This window comes from Pristiophorus japonicus, chromosome 13, assembly GCF_044704955.1.
Source record: "Pristiophorus japonicus isolate sPriJap1 chromosome 13, sPriJap1.hap1, whole genome shotgun sequence".
NCBI lineage: Eukaryota > Metazoa > Chordata > Chondrichthyes > Pristiophoridae > Pristiophorus > Pristiophorus japonicus.
Window position 1 is genome coordinate 51,415,069 of NC_091989.1, and position 23,839 is coordinate 51,438,907.

A 23,839-nucleotide genomic window follows, 5' to 3' on the forward strand; every position below is an offset into this window, starting at 1 on the left:
AACTCAAAGATGTGTATGACCCAGGATGATGGAAGAAAAGACACATTTTTATTTTCACATTTTCTTAATTTTCAAACCCAATGTTTGCATCAATTATTTTAATTGTATTTATTTTTTAAAAAGAATTTAAACACAGCAAGTTGTTGTAATCTGGAATGCATTGCCTGAAAGTTTGTGGAAGCAGATTCAATAGTAACATTCAAAAAAGAGAATTGGGTAAATAGTTGAAGGGAAATTTTTTTTTTTTTAAAAACAGGGCCATGGGGAAAGAGTAGGGTAATGGGATCAACTGAATACCAATGAGCCAACACAAACACAATAGGCCAAATGGCCACACTGTTATATTAGTCTATGATTTTATGATTTGTTCCTTTAACTGTTAGTCTAGAAAATCAAGTCTACACTGTTTGCATTCAGATCTAAAAAAATACAACATTTGGAAACTGAATGTCACTTATTGTTAAAAAAGCAGTTAATGACTAGGATACCATTCTTCATGTCTATGGTCAGAGGTTCCTTTGAAGTTTAAAAAAAATATTACTCAGACACAAAAGGAAAAAAAAAGTGTCAAAAAAGCCTTAAGAATTTAAGCAGAGGTTTCAGCACTCTAAAGATGGTTAAATTGGATTTATTTTATGTCTAAAGCACTGAGTTACTTACATGACTCGAGGAGATTGTATGGACATTGAATGATCCAAAAGCTTGCCCACAATTGCAAGTTACAGTTGTACTTCAATCATTATCGCTTTCACCTTTCACAAAAATTTATATATAGTTTTAAAATCATATTAGTTGTTGCTTTCAGCCCTGTGGTATCATTGGTGGCACTCAAATGAAAAGATATCACCTTAGGGCAAGCCCAATCTTATTTAACCATACACATGCAATTTCAGCAGGACAGTGGGTAAGCGTCAGAAGCTGGAATCCCAAACTATTACCCAAAAAGTGAGTATGCAGGTACAGCAAGTAAACAGGAAGGCAGATGGAATGTTGGCCTTTATTGCAAAGGGAATAGAGTATAAAAGCAGACAAGTCCTGCTACAACTGTATAGGGTATTGGTGAGGCCACATCTAGAGTACTGCATACAGTTTTGGTCTCCTTATTTAAGGAGGGATATTCTTGCATTGGAGGCATTCAGAGAAGGTTCATTAGGTTGATTCTTGAGATGAAGGGGTTGTCATATGAAGAAAGGTTGAGCAGGTTGGGCCTATACTCATTGTTTAGAAGAATGAGGTGTGATCTTATTGAAACGTATAAGATTCTGAGAGGGCTCGACAAGGTAGATGCAGAGAGGATGTTTTCCCTTGTGGGGGAATCTAGAACTAGGGGGCATAGTTTCAGAATAAGGGGGTCGCCCATTTAAAACTGAGATGAGGAGGAATTTCTTCTCTTAAAGGGTTGTAAATCTGTGGAATTCTCTGCCCCAGAGAGCAGTGGAGGCTGGGTCATTGAATATATTTTAAAAGGTGGAGATAGATAGATTTTTGAGCGATAAGGGAATGAAGGGTTATGGGGAGCAGGCAGGGAATTGGAGCTGAGCCCAAGATCAGATCAGCCATGATCTTATTGAATGGTGGAGCAGGCTCGAGGGGCCAAATGGCCTACTCCTGCTCCTATTTCTTATGTAAGCTGGGATCGTTCTCCTTGGAGAGAAGGTTAAAGGGAGTTTTACTAGAAGTGTTCAAAATTTCAAAATGAAGGGTTTTGATAGAGTAGATAAGGGGAAACTGTTTCCATTGGCAGGAGGGTCGGTAATCAGAGGACACAAAATTAAATGGCAAGAGTCCAGGGGGGGGGAAAATGAGACTTAAAAAAAAAAATGTTGGGGTTATGATCTGGAATACACTACCTGAAAAAATGATGGAAGCAGATTCAATAGTAACTGTCATGTAGGTAGACCATGTATACTAACTGTTTAGTCACATAAGGTGTGCCACCAGAGGGCACTGCGGTGGGAGACCCGAGGGTCACCTGTATAGGTGTGCAGGGCCCAGTATAAAAGGCTGCCCACCATGCTTGTGCCTCACACTGGAGTTACAATAAATGGGACTAAGGTCACAACAGCTCAAGTACAATACTAGACCTCGTGGAGTCATTCATAAGAGTATTAAAGACATAACAGTAACATTCAAAAAGGGATTTGGATATATACTTAAAATGGAGAAATTTGCATAGCTATGGGAAAAGAGCAGGGGAATTGGACTAATTGAATAGCGCTTTCAAAAAGTTGGCATAGGCAGGATGGGCCGAATGGCCTCCTTCCGTGCCATTTGATTCTATGAAATTGAAAACATACCATCAGCCTGTAGAATACAATGTTTATTCAAGGGATAGCCCAGTGTCATAATGCATACATTCATTCAGGTCACACACATGAATCATGTTTTCCTTTAAGGCACGAATGTGATTTTACACTTAACTGCCTTACCCCAGCCCTGATTTCTTGCATTTGGGATTTAAAATCTTCTGCAGCCTCTCCAGGGCCTTGACATCCTTGCTAGTGTGCTGCCCAGAATTGGACACAATTAAAAATTCAAGAAACTGAAAATCTGAATACTGTAGGTACCCATCTTGGAATTTTACTTCAGGGTTTTCATCCTTGGCTTTAACCTGACACCATCCAATACCACTCACTGATCATGGCACACTGTCTTAATTTTAGTAACTCATTGAATTCAAAATCAATTACTGCATTAGGAAGAAAGAAAGAAAATCAAACTCACTTGTCGTGCATGCCCTCGAGTAAGACGATAGTAACTTGCTTTAATTTGTCTGCAAAGTCCGGTAGGCCCGAGATGGTTGTCCCCATCATGTTGTAGATGATTAGCATTATATAAGCCACAAGCCTTTGCTGGTTCAGTCTTTGCTGCAGTTCTTTGAGACGTGATTGGTCAGTCATCAGAGTCTAAAAGTGAATCAAAGATAGTTTGAACGCCATGATCCTGAATGTTTTGTTGCAATTAGTTTCTGTGGCTTTGTAACCCTACAAAAGATGTTCTCCCATTCAGTGCTCAGTTTTGGTTATCCAGGGGCTGCATTTCAGTGCAAGGTTTAATACTTTTGGTGAGGGTATATACACAAACTTATTTTCTCTTTTCCATTTCCCTGGTCTTACCAGGTTGTACACTAACTGTGGCCAGAGGGCCAGCTCTTAAATTGCTATCAATGCTGTTTGGACCAGCCATTTGGAGATGCACAAGCTTCTGACTTTCCCTTCCTTCAACAAGGAGTCACCAAGATGTATACACTGTTATATTGTAATTTGACAAAGAAACTGTTGATATGAAAGGCAAGTTAGTGGTCCAACACACCATGCCATTATGTGTTAGGATGTGGGCCAATGCCCACAACTCCCTTATAGCCAATAGCCAACACTTGACCTTGCTGTGCATTCAGGTGAGATAATTATGCACTGTGATGCAGGAGGCTTTTAAAAAAGTCTTCTTTCAGATACTTCTTTATACCTCCAAATGGCTACAGGGTGCTATTGTGAGAGACCTGGAAGCAGTTCACTTGATCCTCATTAGCAGTGACAAGTGAAATGATAAATTACATATTAAAATGGAAGTGGAAAAGGCAGCAAGCCCATAACTCATTATTTTTCCATAGGAAAGAAAAGAGGAAAATATTTTTAAAATATCATGTTATGTACACACAGACACACACTATGCATGATTAGAATAAAAATGATTAATTTCGTCTCACTGTTTCTTTGAAAACAGTAAAAAGCCTCAGGAAATAAAATAGAAATAAATTTTAAAAACCTTGCACCTATCGCGATCTTGTTTGCATGGAACCTCTCTGCATCCACTCAACATACGTCAAGTCCATTGTTCATTATCTTGCTCTCATTCCTGGGGATCCTGCATACTGCCCTGCCCCACCCCCCACCCCCCACCCCACAGCAGGCAGAGGACAGGCTCTTCCTGGTCACCCTTGCCCCATTGTGCTGCTGCCTACTCTGGCTTTCTGCTCTGCTGCTTCAGTGTCCTGGTATCCTCCTCTTATCATGTACTCCAAGTTTCTAATTCAAGTGCCACTTTCTTTTAAAATTGCCACGGTTACCATTTGCTTAAGACAAATATGCAGATGCAACTTAACGCTTCTGCAGAAACTGAGGAGACATCATTCGCCATATGAATGAACCACAGAATTCCAGCGTCATAGTACAATAGAAAGATTGGATTGTAAATGGGGAGGTTTGGGTGAGGCCTAATAACCACCTCTACCACCAAAACAGAGTGCCAAATAAATTTGGTGGCTCTTTAATGACAGCCAGAAACATTCAGATTTGATGAAAGTCATGGGTAGGCACCACTGTAAACATAATATTAAAGATCATAAAATGACAGATTCAAAAGGGACATATACAGGTTGTGAAGAGCAAAGATTCCCCACCATGAAGTGTCCAACAAGAGTCTTGATCTTTGACGGAGTTATCAAGGAATGCGCTGCTATTTTACGTACTAAACATAAAAGGCAAATCAGCTTCAATTTTTTTTTGGAGAGCCATCAGAAGTCAAAAAATATCTGCCTCTAGCAGATCAAGAATCGAGCCTTCATAAGTGGGTCAGCTCACTTCAATTATGCAGATGTTCTACAGAACCTTCACATCTCAACAGGCACAGATGGAATAGCTAGATAACTATTCACTTCTTTAGGAATATAAAGAATATTCAGCAGACTTACAATATGGTCTGCAGTGGAGGGGAAAGAATTCTGTTCTACTCCTCAATTTGACTACACATTGTGCAAATGAATTAACTGGCTAAGGGCCCAAAATTTCCAGACTAGTGTGAAATATTCCTCTCTGGCAAGCGTTTCAGACAGAGGGAATCAGCAAGTTGTCTCCGTTTAGGATGCATCGCATCAAGTCAAGACTTGACAACTTCATCCCCATATTCTAATGAATGGAAGATGACAGTAGGAGAAGTTGTGCTGAGAGATCAAAGACAGATACAAATACTGGGATTCTCAATGCAGAAAGTCCAGTTTCTGTAGCACCACGGGTCAGAAGAGGGTTTTTTGGTAAAGACAGCAGACTCCTTGTACATAATTCTGGAGTTGAAAAACAATACACTTTAATGAAAAATACCCTTTAATGATAGATTCCATCCACTTCACCTAGGTCTTTGCACCTCTGCTGTCAGAAGAGACAGCCTCTTTTGTCTGCAGGATGCATTCAATAGCAATTCAGTTTTTCCTTCCCAAAACCATTTGGGCATTCAACTCGTTCAAAGATCACCCCACAAGATGCAGTTAAGAGTTCTCAAAAGAAACTTATTCTCTTCTTCCTCCACCCCACTCAATCACTGGAGCCTAAAGGGCAATCACAGAAAGATCCTGGAGAGCTCTAGAGTTCCATGTAGGCTCCTCCAACTTTGTTTGCTGCAACTTGGGAAAAGATCTCCAAAATTACAGGAATTTTAGGATCCCTTACACAAAAATCTAATATTTACCTCAGGTACTGGCTTATTGTCGTAGTCCCACTGCAAGAATTTCAAATAACCATTGTTTAGCACAGAAGATGGGCTTAGGGAAAGACTGGAACTCCCGCCAGCACCAGAGGGTGATGTGTCTGAGGAGGGCACGGAGGCTGAAACTTCAGCAATAGACTCCTTTAGCCACAGAGTTGTGTAATCAAGAGCATCTATAAATAGAAACATTCATGTTTTATAAAAAGAGTTAAGTATTCCTCAAGTAGGGCTAGCTATCAAATGTGTTAATATCCTGCAGAATTAAAAATATTTTTAGAAAGTAAAAGTGTACTCCAGCTCCGCAGACAGGAGTGCCATTTCAACTCAAATGGGTGAAGTAGATCCCCATTATCTTTATTGGGCCACTGCCAATTTCTCCATTTCCCAAGCAATGCATAAACAAAAAGCACAGAATGTGGCAAAGCCATTCAATTAAATTTCACTTCTATTACAGATTATCGAGAATCTACCTCATCATAGACTCCGCCCCATTTTATCTCAACAGAAAGTTCTGGATAAATGCTCACTCATCCCCAAACAAATTTCCTGAATATTCATACATCCCACATCTCCATTATTAAAACCTGGTCTACCATCCTTTACTGGCATCTCCTCCTCCTTGCGGCACAGAAACTATTGCATTCCATGGGATATCTTCCCTTTAGACCTTTATCAATTGACACCCCAGATGTTTGATTTGATTCTGTATTACCTTAAAGTTTATTTACATAAAAGTCAGCTGCCATTCCATAGCCAGGGATGTCAAATGCCTTGTTCTTGGGGTGAAACCAGCCACATCCCAATTTAATCCATACAAACCTCTGCTCTGTTCGACCTTCTAGACAATCGAAACTTAATTCTACACAATATTAGCAAGGGTCACGGAGAAAAGAATGGACAATGCGCCTTCTGATTCGTATCTTGTAAAAACAAACTGTTGATTAAAGAATTAAACATAGAATACTTAATCACCATAAATCTACCAAACCTACTGGGCTGTTTGTTGAGAAAATCCTGGAACTTGCTTCGCTCATAGTCTACAGAACACTGTTGGATGTGTGGTCGGATATTTTGAATGGTGAAGTTGATCATATCCATAGTCATCAAATCAAGGACACGAAATATCTCTCTAATGAAGAAATACAAAGCTCACTCAAAAGTTTTATTAGAGAAGTATGCCAGAAAAAGCAACATTCTGGTCACAAATGTATAAAGGGTTGGTATATATTAAAATCAATATATACTAATCTTTAAGAGGAAGGTTTTCAGTTTCTGAACTAAAATTCAAAAAGTCGCAGTTTGTAAATCCATCGCCTTCTCCCACCTCCGCACAGAAAACATATTTACCTGAACAGTGGCACTATCTGAGTAACCGATTTTAATTTTCTGACATCTTCATCCCGAACAGGGGCACAAAACTTTCCCATTAACGTGACTATATAAGCAGCCAGTCTATGAATGTCAATTGCATTGTGCTCAGCTTGCTGTTGGATTAGATCTAAATCCAGCACCTCAGAGATCTGGTTCCGAAGTCGGTTTTGGCCAGGTATCAGAAATGAGAGCAGTATCTAAATGATTAAAAAAGTTACATAAATTAAGAAGCTTTCATCTAGTATCTACAACATTAAATTCACTGGTGTAACATTTGTAATAAGAGACTGCAGTCTTTCGGCTCATTTTGTAATGGTATCGTCAACACATCCCTTATTTAAACTGACATTTGGTGCTATAATTGAGTACAGTTGTAATCCTAAACTGTTTTACTACAGTTTGTTTTAAGCCATGTCCGATGGAAAACTGCTGAAAAGTGTGAGGGAGAAACAAAATGGAAGCATGTCCATATATGGGTTAAATGGGCATTGGGCTATCACGTGGAGTTGGGGTATAAATGGGGGGCCTCAAGGGCAAAGTGCAGAACAAGAGCAAATAATCAGACAACTTCAACACATGGCCTCCAAAGGTTTGAGGGTACTATCCATCTTTTGTACTTATTGCTGTGCTAATGTGTATAACTAGTTGTACTTGATTAAAATTGCCACCATATTAATTGTCTTGTTGAACTGACAACTCACCTCTTCTAGACTCATCTTTTGTTTCTTTACTTGTTCCATTACCATCTCCTTTTGCCTTGTACAATCAGACCTTTTGTCATTTAATCTCGCCTGCCTTCCACCCTTCCACAGACCTTCCCTTTTGTTCTTTTCTCCCCTCCCCAATCACTTGTTTAAATACTATTATATATCTAACTTTTTCCAGTTCTGATGAAAGGTCATCGACCTGAAACGTTAACTCTGTTTCCCTCCCCACAGATGCTGCCTGACCTGCTGAGTATTTCCAGCATTTTCTGTTTTTATTTCCGATTTCCAGCATCTGCAGTGTTTTGCTTTTGTCCCATTTCAGTTTGGTGAAATTGTTAAAGGGGAAGAAAGAAAGAACACACAAGCAAATTACAGGTTACACCGATACATGCCTGAATTAGTGTTGATATGAAAAATAGCTAACCAGAGGAAATACTTACATCACCCTTCTTTTATATTTTTTTCACCTTTATTATACTTAACACCCCAGACCAAAGGTCTGGAGGGGAGGAGACTAAAACTGATGTGATGTATGTAACCTGCATGACAGTTTAAAAAAAAACACAAGAGGAATTGAAGCATTCACCTCTTTAATTTCTCCCAAAAGCAAGAGGGCGTGATTATATTCAGGAGGATCCTTATTCAGCTGAGCCTCCAGGCAGTCCCAGAATGCTTTATGAACTATTTCTTTCACTCTCCTCTGTAAACTGTATATATACACACACACACAAAAAAAAAATCATCAGTGGTCTCAGGTGGATTAGTCAACACTTCAATTATTCAATAGTACAATTTAAATATTTTGAAGGCTATAGTAATAGAAAAATGTTGGGAAGCTTCAGTACTCACTTTAGAAATTACAATATAAAAGATAGATTTTGGCCGAGAAATTGGATAGTGCCTGAATCGGAACGCAATTCGGCTGCACACACTAAATGAGACTGGCGGCAGAACCGCGGCAAATTTGATCATTACTGGCAAGCTGCGAACTATTCTCTGCGCATGTCCAAGCATTTAGGTTTCCAGGGCAACGCGAGGCACAATGGGAGGGAACGAGCTGTCCCTCTCTGGCTGTGGAGAGGGAGCTTTACTCTAACTAACCCGTGCTGTGCTGTACCTGCCCTGGGAGCGTTTTGATGCTGAAACGTGAATTCCCCATCCCAGCCGCCAGACTCTGCCGACGGCTTGCAAATGAGTACTTACTGTACAGTGCTAATATGACATCTTCAACTTTTCTTTGTTGTTTTACTGTTCCACAGTCAGTCACTGAGCCGGTTAGGTGTTCCCTAGCCAAATGGGCCCACCGCAGCCACCCCCATCCCTCGACAAAGGGCCCCTATCCCTGGCCAAATGGCCCCGCCAAGCGTTTTATCACAGTAAATATTAAGTCCTAAAAATAAAATCTCTCTTTTATAATGAAGTAATTCAAAGATAATATTGCATCACTACATTCAATAGGAACATAATAAATACAGGTCAACACAACAAATCAAGATGGCCTCGGTAATGCCGATTTCGATGAGACTCCGATTTGGTAAGGTAAGGTTTTACAGCCGTTCTTTAAAAAATCCTTATTGGCAAAACTCGCAAAACCTGGCAAAAATGGCACTTTTTAAAAAACGGCCATTATCTGTTAAGGACGCTGTTATACTCTTGGCACAACTTGCAAAATTAAGTTAGCTCCAAAAAACACTGCTGAAAAAAAAATGGAGCTAAATGGTGGTGAATTTTGGGCCCAGTCATCAAGTTTTCAGTGTCTCTCAGCAAGCCTGTAAACAATGCAGAGAATTTTTTAAATGGTCATTTTGTTGAGTCCAAAGAAACCTGACACAATAGCCATTAAAAGGAGGAAGTAACAAAGTACTTTGGTGGGTAATCATTTCAAAGTAAGAAATGATTACCCACCAAACAACTTCACAGACCCTTATATCAATTTTTTTTTTTAAGAAAGCACTACTTATAAGAATCCTTGAAGATTTCTTAAATGGTGCCCATTAACTTCAACAAACACCAGGCCAACTTTCTTGGACAATGTGCAGCTTCATTTCATTGTCAGCCGAATTCAGCCATGAGGTTCATGGGCAGTTCTCTTCTACCACATCTCTGCTGAGCATTCGCCATCTTTAAATCAACTATGCAGCACAGAATTTGAAGGGCTCAATCCCTGGTCCAGACAGAACTAGTTGATCTTAGCTAAAGTGGCAGTAGGAGTTCTACATTTGGCTTGAGCACCCAAGGAGAGACCGGGGCTCCCATTTCCATCATTATCCAGTGACTTCTACTAGAAGTGTGTAGGAGTATCAAGGGGAGGACAGACTTGGGCTCTCTTGATTTCTGCCACATTTGAGTTCTCTGCCGATACTCAGTCATCCTTAGCCCTAAGCTCTGGAACGCCCTCCCTAAACCTCTCTTTCCTCCTTTAAGACACTCCTTAAAATCTACCTCTTTGACCAAGCTTTTGGTTATCTGCCATAATTTCTTCTTATCTGCCTCAATGTCAAATTTATTTCTTTGTCTTATAACACTCCTGTGAAGTGCCTTGGGATGTTTTACTCTGTTAAAGGCGCGATATAAACACAAGTTGTTGGTTATTGTCAAGGCAACAAGTGGTTAATGGCCATTTAGGTAAAGTACTGGAGGACAACCAACACTCTAGCACAAGCCTTACCTTCAGGAGAAATAGGGAGAATATTGATGAGACAAATAAAAAGTAGTTTTAAGACCCCCTTCCCCACAGCCAAATACAAACCATGGGCCAAATGTTTGCTGTGTGACTTTGTTTAAGCGTAGACAAGCTTTTTTCAAAATTAGTTGGACAATGTTAATAGTCTCGATGTAGAAGGTTTGACGGTCACATGCACAATAGAAAACAGCAATCAAAAATGGAGTGCTTGAATACTCAGACAGCAGGACCAAATGGAATCCAACTAAGAATACAAATAGAAATTAGGGTTGAAGTTTATTTTTAAAAACTGTTTGCGTTTTAAGACACAGAGGCTTGATCCAAATTATAGGCCTATTAAAATGTCATGATTATAAAGAAATAAACTGAGGACAGGTTTTATAAAAAGGAGGAAGATGCCAGCAATTTTACTAGAAATAAATGCAACAATTCAAAACCAATGTCAATTTCTGAAAACAGAAAATGCTTGAAACACTTAGCTGGTCAGGCGGTATCTGTGGAGAGAGGAAGGTAGGGTTAACATTTCATGTCGATGACCTTTCATTAGAACCCAAGGTCATTGATTTGAAACAGTAACCCGACCTTCCTCACTCCACAGATGCTGCATGACCTGCTAAATGTTTGACGTTGTGTGTTTATTTCAGATTTCCAGCATCTGCAATATTTTTCTTTATGCATTTATGAAAAGCTGCTCAGGTCTAACAACATTTATTGGAACGGCTTTAAGATTTGTAGATAATAGTAACCAGCGCATCTCCCGTGACGCTGTCCGTGTAAAGTGAGAACAAAGTGAATTTCCAGTATACGCACAACAACAACTTGTATTTATATAGCACCTTTAACATAAAACATTCCAAGGCGCTGCACAGGTGTGTTATAAAACAGAATTTGCCACCGAGGCACATTATGGAAAAATGAGGGCAGATGACCAAAAGCTTGGTCGAAGTGGTGGGATTTTAATATAGATTATTATTTAGCACTATATTAGTGCTATACTTTTGTAATCTTGGGACACTCTAGAAAGTGACTGTGCAGGGGTGCAAGGAGAAGACACTGCAGAAAATGGGCAGGAAGTACAATTAAAGATACACAAGTCTAGAGATGATTCAACACAAACAGTATAATTAATTCAACCTCTTGTGATTGGGTCCAATATTCTTGGCAACATGCCGAATAATTTAATCAGTGGCATTTAAGCAAAAATAAAAAATAAAAATGACAGGAGGAGAAAAAAAAAAGATGCCACCAACCATAATTCCCTGACAGAGAAAAGTTCTAGTTACTCATTTAATATTGCTGATTGTGGTCTTACAGGCACGTATCTCAAGAATGTTGTAGAGGATGAACTATGTTTATCTACTGGTTAAGCCCAGAAAGAGGAGACATTTAATCCTTGATGTCTGCTGGCTTTGTACCAAAGAATAGTTGCTTGTGTAAGCGTCTATAAAAAGGAATGACAGTAGAAACACTGGACTCCAACACACTACCAAACATGGTCAACCCTCTTATTAATATTCTCAACCAATCCCTTTAGGAGCATACAGTTGGGTAGTGTCATGGTTTTGGTACTGGATGAGCAACCTAGAGATCACAGCTTCAAATCTTCACCATGGCAAGTTGTAAATGCAACCATGAAAGCAACCAGGTCTTAAGGAAAGAGAAACTGCCTAACTGATTCCTGGAAGCACAGATCTTGTGCAGTCAGTTGCAAACTAAATGCAAAACTGGTATGATGCCCTAAACCCTGGCTGCCAGGCAGACCCATTTTTAGTGGGTCTTAAGATCACCAGGCTTAGTGTGTCACAGCATTTTACACAATGCTTTCAGTTGATTGCAGGAGTACCATATTTATGGGAATGGGCTGTACTAGCTATCTCCAGACTATTCCCAAACTCGCTCTCCTTCTGAGACACAAATCATCTCTGCCATCTCATTATTGGACCGGAAATAGCACCTCACAGCCAGGAGATATTGCGAGAAATATATATTCGAGGGGATGGATGTATTTTACATTGAAATTATTTACTCTTTCCCGCTCCCTGAAGTAACAGTAACCTTCAAAGCTGAAATATGAATCTGGCCTTTTTGACTGGGAGTCCAATGTTACATTATTTAAATGATGTCAAAATCCAGTGATCACACATCAAGTTATAAAGCAAATACACATTTCTTCTCCCAGGAATAGAAATGCATCTCCATCTTAAGTTAGTCTCAGGGTAACTGAAAAGTTCGCTTGTTTCCCCCCCCCCCCCCAATTGTAACTTTATTGACAACATTTTAAAGAACAAAATTAGAAACTGCAGACTGAATAGGCCATCAAACTTCATATTGGAATTATTTAAATACTGTTATGATAAATATTCTAAAACAGAACATGATTTTCTTTGTTGAAACTGAAATTAGTGTAAATGAATAGGTGGCACAGCCACGAAGAAACCATGTGAGCTGTGTCCAACACGCAAATTAGCTGCATGTGCCGAGCTGCATCAATATTGGCCATCCTACACCTTCTTAAATACAACGCAAACTGATGGTCAAGAACAAGTTTATACACCCACTATCCCAACTCAGAAATTTAGCAACTTTTCTTACCTTTGTGGAGGAAGATCAATGGATTTCATTTGAAAGTTGCTATTCATGACTATTTCATGAGCCAGAGTCATATTTGACAACCCTTTCGCAGTCTCCATCAGGTCATCAAAAGAAGCCATTTTAGGAGGGCTCGCTGATAAAAACAAAAATAGCTTTGAGGATTTACACACAGACAAATAGTCAGTGTAAACACGCACCTGTTCATAATCATCACTTCTGTAGGAATACACATCTTACTCCACTTGTTCAACATTGACATCTACAATTTAGCACCTACAATGGAAGCCAGGTGAGGAGGAAGGTGTAAGAATACATATGTAGCCAAAAGGCAAGCTTAGAGAGTGTTTTTTCTTGCATAAGTACTTGCTAACATTTTACTGCCATGTGGCAACATACCCAAGATTACATTCACAAATCCACAGGTAGGCCTTCATTCTTCCCAAGACTCAGCAATGACCATTTATAAACTTATACCTAAATGTTTCTTACCTGTCTAATGAAATAAACAAGAGGAATGAATAGCAGAGTGGGTTAAGAGCATCATCTTTTTACTTCTGGGACTGGAATCTGAATCCAGCCTATATTGAAGGGATCAAAGGTTCTTCTACTGGCTACAAGAGTCCCAAGTTAAATGAATGAGGAAATCTGAACTCAGCTCCTAACTGCCAGCCATCCAAGTCAGAATACTGCTTTTAATTACACAAAATGATTACTCTTATTCAGAGAGCTAATAAGGCCACACACTGATATGAGAAACAAATGTCATATTAGCGTAGTATAGGATGCTCTTCTGAAGTTGAGGTCAAGGCATCTTGAGCTGAAATAGAAGGCACTTTATTTTGTATCTGGCTTGCACTTGGTGGAAGTCTTTCACTCTCCAGTACAGATATCCCTCATCTCGAGCAGGAGGAAATTGAATGAGCTACTAATGAATGATTGATTGTATTCAATCACATAAGGTTCAAATTCCAGCTACAGAAGGGGTGATGTATGTACCCCTAAGGAGCATGAGGGGATAGTATTTCAATCTCGAGAATGACAGACAGCAGAAATAGTCTCGACTTCTGATTCTCTTTCCTCACCCTATGTTTACTTCAGCCTCTGAGCAATTAATTTCTCTGTTGCATTTAACTTCATGCTTTTAATGACCCAGACAACATAGTCCAAAGAAACTATATTGAATGAAAAGCTTATCCTGAAATTTTAAAAATCACCTCTGATTGCCAATTTGGCTTAAGAACAAGTCTGTTCACTGATGATATTCTTAAATTCACAGTACAAAAACACAGCAATTCTCTCCATATCCAGAAGGAAGTTACAGCAGTAGCCCATGACATTTCTGGAGCCTCTAGTGCAGTGCAGCATTCTGGTCTTAAGAGAGAAACTGGTCTTTTCTTGTAGTGAGTTGCTAACTAGATGTAGGACATTCTCAGGAGGGGATAAACATTAGGTCACAACAAAACAAACCTCCATTTTATGTTACAACACCTACACAGGTGCATTTTAGGTAAATAAACTTGGTTTACTATCCTAATCAATGATGTGGTGGATGTCATTAAACACATGCGTCTATAACAAGGACAGCTCTGCAAAAGGTGCTCTCACCTCCCCATCCAAGAGATAAGGGAGAATCAAATCACTTTAGACAAACAAAACAAATGGGTCATCTCCAGTGCCATGATACTAAGTCAATGACTTTCAGTCTGTAACATTGACCATCCTCTACTCATTGGACTGAGAATGCTGTTCAGTTACAAACAAACATGCAGCTTCTTGGTCCGACACTGGAATAAACATGTGAAAGGAAACAGACGGTATGAGACGTGAATTGGCTAGGATAGACTGGCAAATGATACTTAAAGGGGTGGATAGGCAATGGCAGACATTTAAGGATCACGTGGATGAACTACAGCAATTGTACATCCCTGTGTGGCGTAAAAATAAAAAAGGGAAGGTGGCTCAACCGTGGCTAACAAGGGAAATTAGGGAAAGTGTTGAATCCAAAGAAGAGGCCAGAAAAAGCAGCAAACCTGAGGTCTGGGAGAAATTTAGAATTCAACAGGAGGACAACTAAGGGTTTAATTAGGAGGCGGAAAAGAGTGTATGAGAATAAGCTTGCCGGGAACATTAAAAACTGACTGCAAAAGCTTCTACAGATGTGTGAAGAGAAAGAGATTAGTGAAGACCAACATAGGTCCCTTGCAGTCAGAATCAGGTGAATTCATAATGGGGAAGAAAGAAATGTAGACCAATTGAACAAATACTTTGGTTCTGTCTTCACTAAGGACGACACGAATAACCTCCCGAAAATAAAAGGGGACCAAGGTTCTAATGAGAAGGGGGACCAGAGGGAAATCTTTATTAGTCATGAAATGGTGTTAGGGAAATTGAAGGGACTGAAGGCCGATGAATCCCCAGGGCCTGATAGTCTGCATCCCAGAGTACTTAAGGAAGTGGCCCTAGTAATAGTAAATGCATTGGTGGTCATTTTCCAACATTCCATGGATTCTGGATTAGTTCCTATGGATTGGAGGGTAGCTAATGTAACCCCATTTTATAAAAAAAAAAGAGGGAGAGAAAACAGGGAATTATAGACCAGTTAGCCTGACATCGGTAGTAGGGAAAATGCTGGAATCAATTATTAAAGATGTAATAGCAACGCATTTGGAAAGCAGTGACAGGCTCAGTCCAAGTTAGCAAGGATTTATGAAAGGGAAATCATGCTTGACAAATCTTCTAGAGTTTTTTGAGGATGTAACTAGTAGAGTGGATAAGGGAGAACCAGTAGATGTGGTGTAGTTGGATTTTCAAAAGGCTTTTGACAAGGTCCCACTCAAGAGATTAGTGTGCAAAATTAAGGCACATGGTATTGGGGGTAATGTATTGACGTGAAGAGAAATGGTTGGCAGACAGGAAACAAAAGTGTGGGAATAAACGGGTCCTTTTCAGAATGGCAGGCAGTGACTAGTGGAGTGCCGCAGGGTTCAGTGCTGGGACCACAGCTATTTACAATAACATTAATGTTTTAGACGAAGGAATGGAATGTAATATCTACAAGTTTACAGATGACACTAAGCTGGCTGGCAGTGCGAGCTGCAAGGAGGATGCCAAGAGGTTGCAGGAGGACTTGGACAGACTAGGTGAATGGGCAAATGCATGGCAGATGCAGTATAATGTGGATAAATGTGAGGTTATCCACTTTGGGGGCAAAAACACGAAGGCAGAATATTATCTGAATGGCGGCGGATTAGGAAAAGGGGATGTGCAATGAGACCTGGGTGTCATAGTACATCTGTCATTGAAGGTAGGCATGCAGGTACAGCAGACAGTAAAGAAAGCAAATGGCATGCTGGCCTTCATAACGAGAGGATTTGAGTATAGGAGCAGGGAGGTCTTGCTGCAGTTGTACAGGGCCTTGGTGAGACCACACCTTGAATATTGTATGCGGTTTTGGTCTCCTAATCTGAGGAAGGTCGTGCTTGCTATTGAGGGAGTGCACCAGACTGATTCCTGGGATGGCAGGACTGACATATGAGGAAAGACTGGATCGACTAAGCTTATACTCACTGGAATTTAGAAGAATGAGGGGGGATCTCATTGAAACGTATAAAATTCTGACGGGACTGGACAAGTTAGATGCAGGAAGAATGTTCTTGATGTTGGGGAAGTCCAGAACCAGGGGTCACAGTCTAAGGATAAGGGGTAAGCCATATAGGATCGTCATGAGGAGAAACTTTTTCACCCAGAGAGTTGTGAACCTGTGGAATTCTCTGCCACAGAAAGTTGTTGAGTCCAGTTCGTTGGATATATGCAAAAGGGAGTTGGATGTTACCCTTACGGCTAAAGGGATCAGGGGGTTTGGAGAGAAGGCTGGGGTGGGGTACTGAGTTTGAATGAACAGCCATGATCATATTGAATGGCAGTGCAAGCTCGAAGGGCCGAATGGCCTGCTCCTGCACCTATTTTCTATGTTTCCATGAAATGGCAAAAAATGCAAACACTCAAAAAAGTTCAACATTCGTCAATATTAGCAACGGCACCGTTCCTTCAACCCAGTCATGGAATATTTTCATTCCATTTGGCATAGTGGAGAAAAATAAACTCAAATCTCTTGCTCCTGGATTCAATACGGTCCAAAGAAATAAAGGCCAATTGCCTTCATGCAAATGGCATAGTCCTGTCTAAATGCTAGAAGGTACGGACATTCAATTTAACGAGATCCTTTCTCGTCCTTATGTAGACACTATCGATTTTATACATCGCGAACATTTTTTTTAAAAATCGTGGTACTACGACACCACTCACTCAGTTATTACCTAAACCAAAACATTTTTAGGTGCTTCTTGAACAGCAAAATAAAGCAAGTCTGCATTCAACTCGAGATTATGTAGAAAATGATATGATGGTTTCAGATACATTATTATTGATCACAGGCTACATTTTGTAACTTTAAAGAAAATGGAGCTCAAAGACCTACAGGCTGGAGAGCTGGGTTTGCTAGAAGAATCACTACTGAAGCTTTGTCGAGCATATTCATAATCACTGGAAGAGTTGACACTATCTGACCGTTCACAAGATTCAGTGTCACTGTTCAATGATTCATCATTCAAGGAATGTTTCTCATTACTGAAAGGCATCTTCACTGTAAAAACAAAATGTGCTAACATAGAAATCCATTATTGCAAAATGGTCACATGCTTTCGGAAATCATCTTTAAAAACATTTAATTGGGATTCCATAAAATAACTTGAAACAAATTATATGAAATAATAGACCAACCAACCAGAGAGTAGAATGAACAAAAATGCCAAGAGTTACTTGCCTCAGCCAAAAATAAGCAATCTCCAGATGCACTCGAAATGTAAACAAATGAATGCCTGATTAAAACAGAGCCAGCATACAAGCAAGGAAAAGTGTGGGGAATAGTAGAATGATCACATGCCTCTAAATCAAAGAGGGGCAAGTACAAGAAAATATAAAACTATACCTTCCTTGACAAAACCAACTGATCTCCCAAGGTAGTGCTCATGTTCAAAAGTAGAGAAAACACACAGCATCTCTTACTGCAACTGTCTCACTATCACGCTCTGTTAATCATCACTTTTAGCAGTTCGTTTTCTCCTTCCTGCCTTCCTTCCTTCCTTTCCCACTCCTTCCCCTTCTCCCTCCATGTGACTCTCACTTTCTCTCGTCCTTTAAGAGTAGCAGCTCTGGTTAATTTTAATGCCCAGAATCTAAAATTAATAAAAAGAAATAAAAACCTAAACTGTAACAATGAGGGTGCAACACCGAAAGTGCAGCTACTCTCACTCCTGCTGTTTGTCAGTTTCAGCCTTTCCCCTTTTATTATTTGCAGTTTCTAATATATATTAAATCGGAATTTTCTTTTGTAGGTTAGTTTCTCAGATGCATGGATTATCCAGGGCAGAATAGTGAACTCTGCCATCAGTGTGATCCAAATATCATTGCTTTTTTTCAGAATGGGTCTGTGGCAGATGGCGTTTTGTCTCAGCTTGGACGATTAGAGGTACACTTTGGCCAAGAGCAGTTGGAACCAGAGAGCAGCACAAGGCAGCAGGCAGCGGAGGAGGGAGCAACTAGTGTCAAAACTGAAGAGAGATCCATGACAGGAGAGCACAGGGTGAACGAGGGCAGGGGAAGGGTGAACGAGGGTAGGGGAAGGGTGGGGTGATGAAAGGATGGATTCATTAGCATGCATGTGCATTATTCATTAGGACTTTGGGCCAGGCCCAGGAACACGCAGGTGCTGTGTCTGAAGGTTGCTTGATTTTGTATTGGGGTGGATTGGGGACGGGGACGAGTCTGTATACAAGAAAAAAAAAAGAGATGCAAGAGCTATTGGAAGGAGGGATGGGAAAGTTTATGATTGCGTTTAAGATTTTTAAGCCAATTATTAAATTAGTTATGTTTATTCTGTTGTAAAGTTTTAATGCAAGTGGTCCTAACCAGAGATTAAATTACACAGATGGTTTGGATTAGCTCCTGATGATGTGGTCTTGGGTCTGATAGGTTGAATGGTCAAATGAAGAGAAGGGGTTTCTGGGATCTGATTGGTTTTGCAGCCACAATGAGAACTTCAACCAATCTGATTGGTGAAACAGATTCAAAAATTACATTTATTATAGATTAATGTATATGAACCCAGTTTGAATTCACCCCTCCCCAAAATTATTTTATTTTCAAAAGAAAATATTTAGAGTTTTCTTTGTGAGTTGTGACTGCTCACTAATAGATGGGACACCTGATGCAGAAATAAAAACCCTTATTGCTGATGGTCTGTTTATTTCTTTTCCCTCCAAAATAAAAATATTGCTTACCTTTCAAGTGTAGTAGCTCTACAAAAGGATTGTAAGTAACTCAAGTGTCCAATTTGAAGTGCACCTTAAAAATAAACAAATTGATCAAACCTGAAAGCTTTTAAATTAAAAAAAAGTCAAAATAAAGAGAATTTACTTTCATGCTACATTTGACCACACAATACAGCATACAACGGCAGAAGTAATGAGTTACCACTCGATAAGTTCCAATAAGTTAAAAATTGTGGATAGGATTTGAAAGTCTCTTGAAAACACGAAGGCAAGTGAAGTAGCTAGGAGGATCTTAAATGTACCATATTTGTGTACAGCTTAATTCATAATTGGATATAGTTACCAGTTAGATTATATAAAAACAATTTAACTAACACCATATGCTGCCTCAATTCAGACTGCCTCTACAAAAACAATTTTGTAGAATCGGATTTCTAATGCGAGGTCTGTACATTTCCTGTTGTCAACATTACATTTTTCCTGAATTTCGTCTACTGTGGTAAAGTTCCACAAGCATCAGTCATGCGTGAATCTTGACAGTAAATGTTGGCACGCTATTGACCACAAAAGCATTTAAAAAAAACCAGATTGTATCCTCAATTCAACCAAAGAGGCATCATAGCGATGTCCGATTGTGTCCTCAACTGAGGATCTGGGGTCACTAAACAGCAATCAGAAATAGGACCCTGCCAATTTTTCCTCTGCCTAACCCCTGGGTGTTGAGTCCTATTGGACCATCCTTACTGCTGCCTCAGTAAGCTCAATTATCAGAGCAGAGATCAGGAATCAAATTTGATATCCTTCTAGTTTTATGGGACAACCACTGACTTTCTCCCTCCCTTTTAAGAAGTGACTGTGAGACAGGCAACCTCCTGCCTCAGTCAAGTAGTTGCTACAGTTTAGAGTAATAGACTTCATATGCAGGTCATGAAGAAAAATCAACCTCATTTAAAAAGGGATTGAATGTTTACTATTCTAATCCTGGGAGTATCAGGCTAGTGGCCTGATGTTTCTGAGCATGCTTAAACTACAATAAATCAAACTTGCCCATTAATACCCCAACACAATTTCTCAAGAGTGTCTTTCTACGTGCATCTTTTCACTAGACATCTCATCTCTATTCATTTTAATTGCAGAATTAGGTCATTGAAGAGGTTGTTTATTACTCACTCTTGTTGATTTAATAGTACAGAATCCATGTTGTAGAAACTGGCCAGTCAAATTAAACATCTTGCATTTGAACGCATTCCCACTCAACGCTTTCCATTATGAATTCCAATGTTTACATGTTTAACTGCCTATAAAAACATCATTTGTAACGACATCTCACGCCCCCCCCCCCCCAGGGAAAATGCTAACGGTGCCACCATTGGCGGGAGTGTGCAATTACAAGACAAGACAAGTTTACATAATAAATATGGTCATAAATATAAAAATAAAGACATAAACTATGACGTTAAAATGGGGACTGACTAGTATTTGAACACCCTCGTCCGATTTATCCCCCACCCGCTACGTATGCTTAACCTGAAAACTACACTTGGTGTTGACTCACAGTGCAACGCTACAGGAAACATGCCCATTTTATTTTACTGAAATCCGAGTAACAACACTAATATGATCACTCCCCTGAGTTTTAAAGTAGTCAAAGTAACTGTGTACGGTTTTAATGAGGGATATACATTTAGCAGCGAGTTACACAGCTGTTCTTTCTGCCTCAATATATGTTTGTTTTGACCAAGTCATGCATGACCTTTATGGTCGATACTCAAAAATAGAAGTTCAGATAGCTGCAGTTTACTGGTGTACACGCAAACTGCTACAAAGGCTGTTCCAGATCGGAGGCAGTCCGGAATTGCAGTGGCAAATCCCGAGTAGCCGGAGGAGTAAAGTGAAATGAGAAAGGCCAGGAAAGGAATGAGTGATTCCCCTGCAACCTGGCGCTAAGGAAGTTGCTCCTGCACTCGGTACAACAACACGGACATACATGGGTCGCTGTGGAGAGTTGATGCACCGTTGCAAAGCTCCTCTTCCCACGTCACGCAGACACCCATGTGATCAGATCCATCACAACAAGCCGGAAAAAAAACATCAGCTCCTCTGAACAGTCCAGGAAAGACACATCGGCCACTGGACCGAGACTACCCGCCGTACACAGGGGAGTAAAGTGGGGCTCCCTCTTCAGACAGAAATCACTTTGCGAGCGCCTTACCCAAATAAACTCCTTGTTTACGAGGAAGCTAAAAACAAAAAAGTGCAGTCGATGCATAAACAGTACGCTGTCAAAAGTAGGGCAGCGGGACTGACAGGACGGCGCTGAGCCCGGAGTGCCGGCTGCCGCAGGTGAAGAGTGCGGTGCGAGGCTTTAGGCGCTGGTGCAGGGCGCAGGGTAAGTGCCAGCTGTCACTCACATTTAAAGGGCTCCAGCAGCAGCTGGGGCAGCGGCGCGCGCCGTCACTTTATGTATCGCCCGGGAGCCGGCGAGTCCACCTCGGCCGGCGGGGGCGCCCGCCGTCACCATCCCCATACGTTCAGCGTTACCTGCCGGCTAGAAGCTTCAGCAGCAGCCGCCCTTTGCTTTTTTATGGAGCTTGCCGTCTCGTCAGCCGATGTTTCGTCGGCATAAGCGCCGAATTCTATGGTCAGCTAACTGCTGCCCCCCCCACTCTGGTGGTGCCAGGGCTGATGAGCTCGGCCTGTTTGTTTACGGATGTGACGTAACGTGAAGACGCTACATTGTTGTTACAATGAAAGGGCGTCACGTGCCGCGAGCTGGCGGCGCTGGCTCCATAGTAACCAGCACACTGTGCAAGCTGTTGGGCCACTTTTTAAAACAGAATGCCTTAGCAACCAGTGGGCAGGAAAGGTAGCAGCGTCTGGTGCCTCAAGAGTTTATGCTGCAGTTCACAGTTCACCCCTCTCCAACGCTTCTAAATAAACGAGCATACATGCTTCCTGGTGTAACAAACTTTTATCATCTCGATCTTTCACTGAACAAAGCGCTGGCACTCCCATAGTGGTTACACAGAACAATTATTCATTCAAAGTTCACACTTGCAAGTTCCTAACCAATGCACGCTGAATTCTAACAAATATGCATACTCATCGAGGGAACTGTACAATTTGTACCCATCTATTCGGGAAGGAAACGTTCTGGTTGTTATCGCTGCCCCATGAACTTCCAGCTGACGCTCATTAAATTCTGACATTCATTCAAACTTTTTGGGAGAGTTTTCCAGGCACTCCACCCGTTGATGGCACTGGGATATGAAAGCCACACAATAACTGTACTGTACTACTAAAAATAGAAGCTGACACACTTCTCTCAATAGAGGTCTTGTATTATTTTTATCTTCACGTCCCTCGCAGCTGGAGCAAAGTCACAATCTCTCTGATGGTGCTAAGCTGATAGCAATGTGGAAGGTTCTCCTAAAAGCAGCTTTGTTTCAGGGCCCTTGTAGTAGTGACAACTTATTTACAGCTATGTATATGTCTTACCATTAGTGGTTCCCCTGTCACATTTTTGTAGATCTATGTTTTTTAAAAATTAGTTCCGGGATATGGGCGTTGCTGGCAAGATCACCATTTATAGCCCATCCCTAATTGCCCTCGAGAAGGTGGCGGTGAACTGCCTTCTTAAACCATTGCAATTCTTGTGGTGAAGGTACTCCCAAAGTACTGTTAAGGAGCAAGTTCCAGGATTTTGACCAAGCAATGATGAAGGAATGGAGATATATTTCCAAGTCAGGATGGAGAGGAACTTGCAGGTGATGGTGCTCCCATATGCCTGCTGCTCTTGTTCTTCCTGGTGGTAGGTGTCGCAGGTTTGGGAGGTGCTGTCGAAGAAGCCTTAGCGAGTTGCTGCAGTGCATCTTATAGATGGCACTCACTGCAGCCACGATCCGCAGATGGTGGAGGGAGTGAATGTTTAAGGTGGTGAACGGGTGCCAATCAAGTAGGCTCTGTCCTGGATGGTGTCGAGCTTCTTGAGTGTTGTTGGAGCTGCACTCATCCAGGCAAATGGAGAGTATTCCATCACACTCCTAACTTGTGCCTTGTAGATGGTGGAAAGGCTTTTCGGAGTCAGGAGGTGAGACACTCGCCACAGAATACCCAGCCTCTGACCCGCTCTTGTTGCCACAGTATTTATGTGGCTGGTCCAGTGAAGTTTCTGGTCAATGGTGACCCCCAGGATGTTGATGCTGGGGGATTCGATGATGGTAATGCCATTGAATATCATGGGGAGGTGGTTAGCTTGTTCGAGATGGTCATTGCCTGGCACTTATATGGCGTGAATGTAACTTGCCACTTATGTCATTCAGGTCTTGCTGCATGCGGGCATGGACTGCTTCATTTTCTGTTGTGCTGTAGGATAGGGGTACTGACTTCAGCGATATTAACAGGAGAGCATGTACATCACTTTCCAGAGAGTCAGAGGCGTCATGTTTGTAACTACAATGTAACACCACTGTATTATTGTATACACTCAACTTAGATGCACACCTCGACCACAGGGGATGAACTTGTGGGAGACACTCCTTACCTGATCACACAGGTATAAAAAGGGAGGTCCCACGCAGGGTCATCACTTCTGGAGTCCTGTAATAAAGAGTTATGGTCACAGAGTGGCCTTGTCCCTGGAATGTGCCTCGTGTGGTTTCATGCTGTAGAGTAAGGAC

At 40.9% G+C, this 23,839-nt stretch overlaps 2 protein-coding genes across 9 annotated transcripts in view; one reads left to right on the forward strand and one right to left on the reverse strand.

Annotated features, from left to right (window-relative positions):
- The window catches only part of LOC139278557 (T-complex protein 11-like protein 2), a 48,670-nt gene that overhangs the window by 5,447 nt on the left and 19,384 nt on the right, over positions 1–23,839 (reverse strand). The window contains exons 1-9 of one of the 8 annotated variants that reach the window (XM_070897463.1): positions 21,702–21,813; positions 19,170–19,233; positions 17,309–17,473; positions 12,832–12,964; positions 8,143–8,263; positions 6,826–7,046; positions 6,471–6,607; positions 5,461–5,651; positions 2,725–2,906 (exon numbers count right to left, since the gene is read on the reverse strand). In XM_070897463.1, the coding sequence (XP_070753564.1) occupies positions 2,725–2,906; positions 5,461–5,651; positions 6,471–6,607; positions 6,826–7,046; positions 8,143–8,263; positions 12,832–12,964; positions 17,309–17,468 (1,145 nt within the window). In that variant the 5' untranslated portion in view covers positions 17,469–17,473; positions 19,170–19,233; positions 21,702–21,813. The other 7 variants (XM_070897460.1, XM_070897459.1, XM_070897462.1 and 4 more) reach the window with 7 other exon arrangements.
- The window catches only part of actr6 (actin related protein 6), an 85,897-nt gene continuing 83,443 nt past the window's right edge, over positions 21,386–23,839 (forward strand). The window contains exon 1 of the mRNA XM_070897467.1: positions 21,386–21,549. The gene's annotated coding sequence lies outside the window, so the exon portion shown is untranslated. The remainder of the gene's footprint in view (positions 21,550–23,839) is intronic.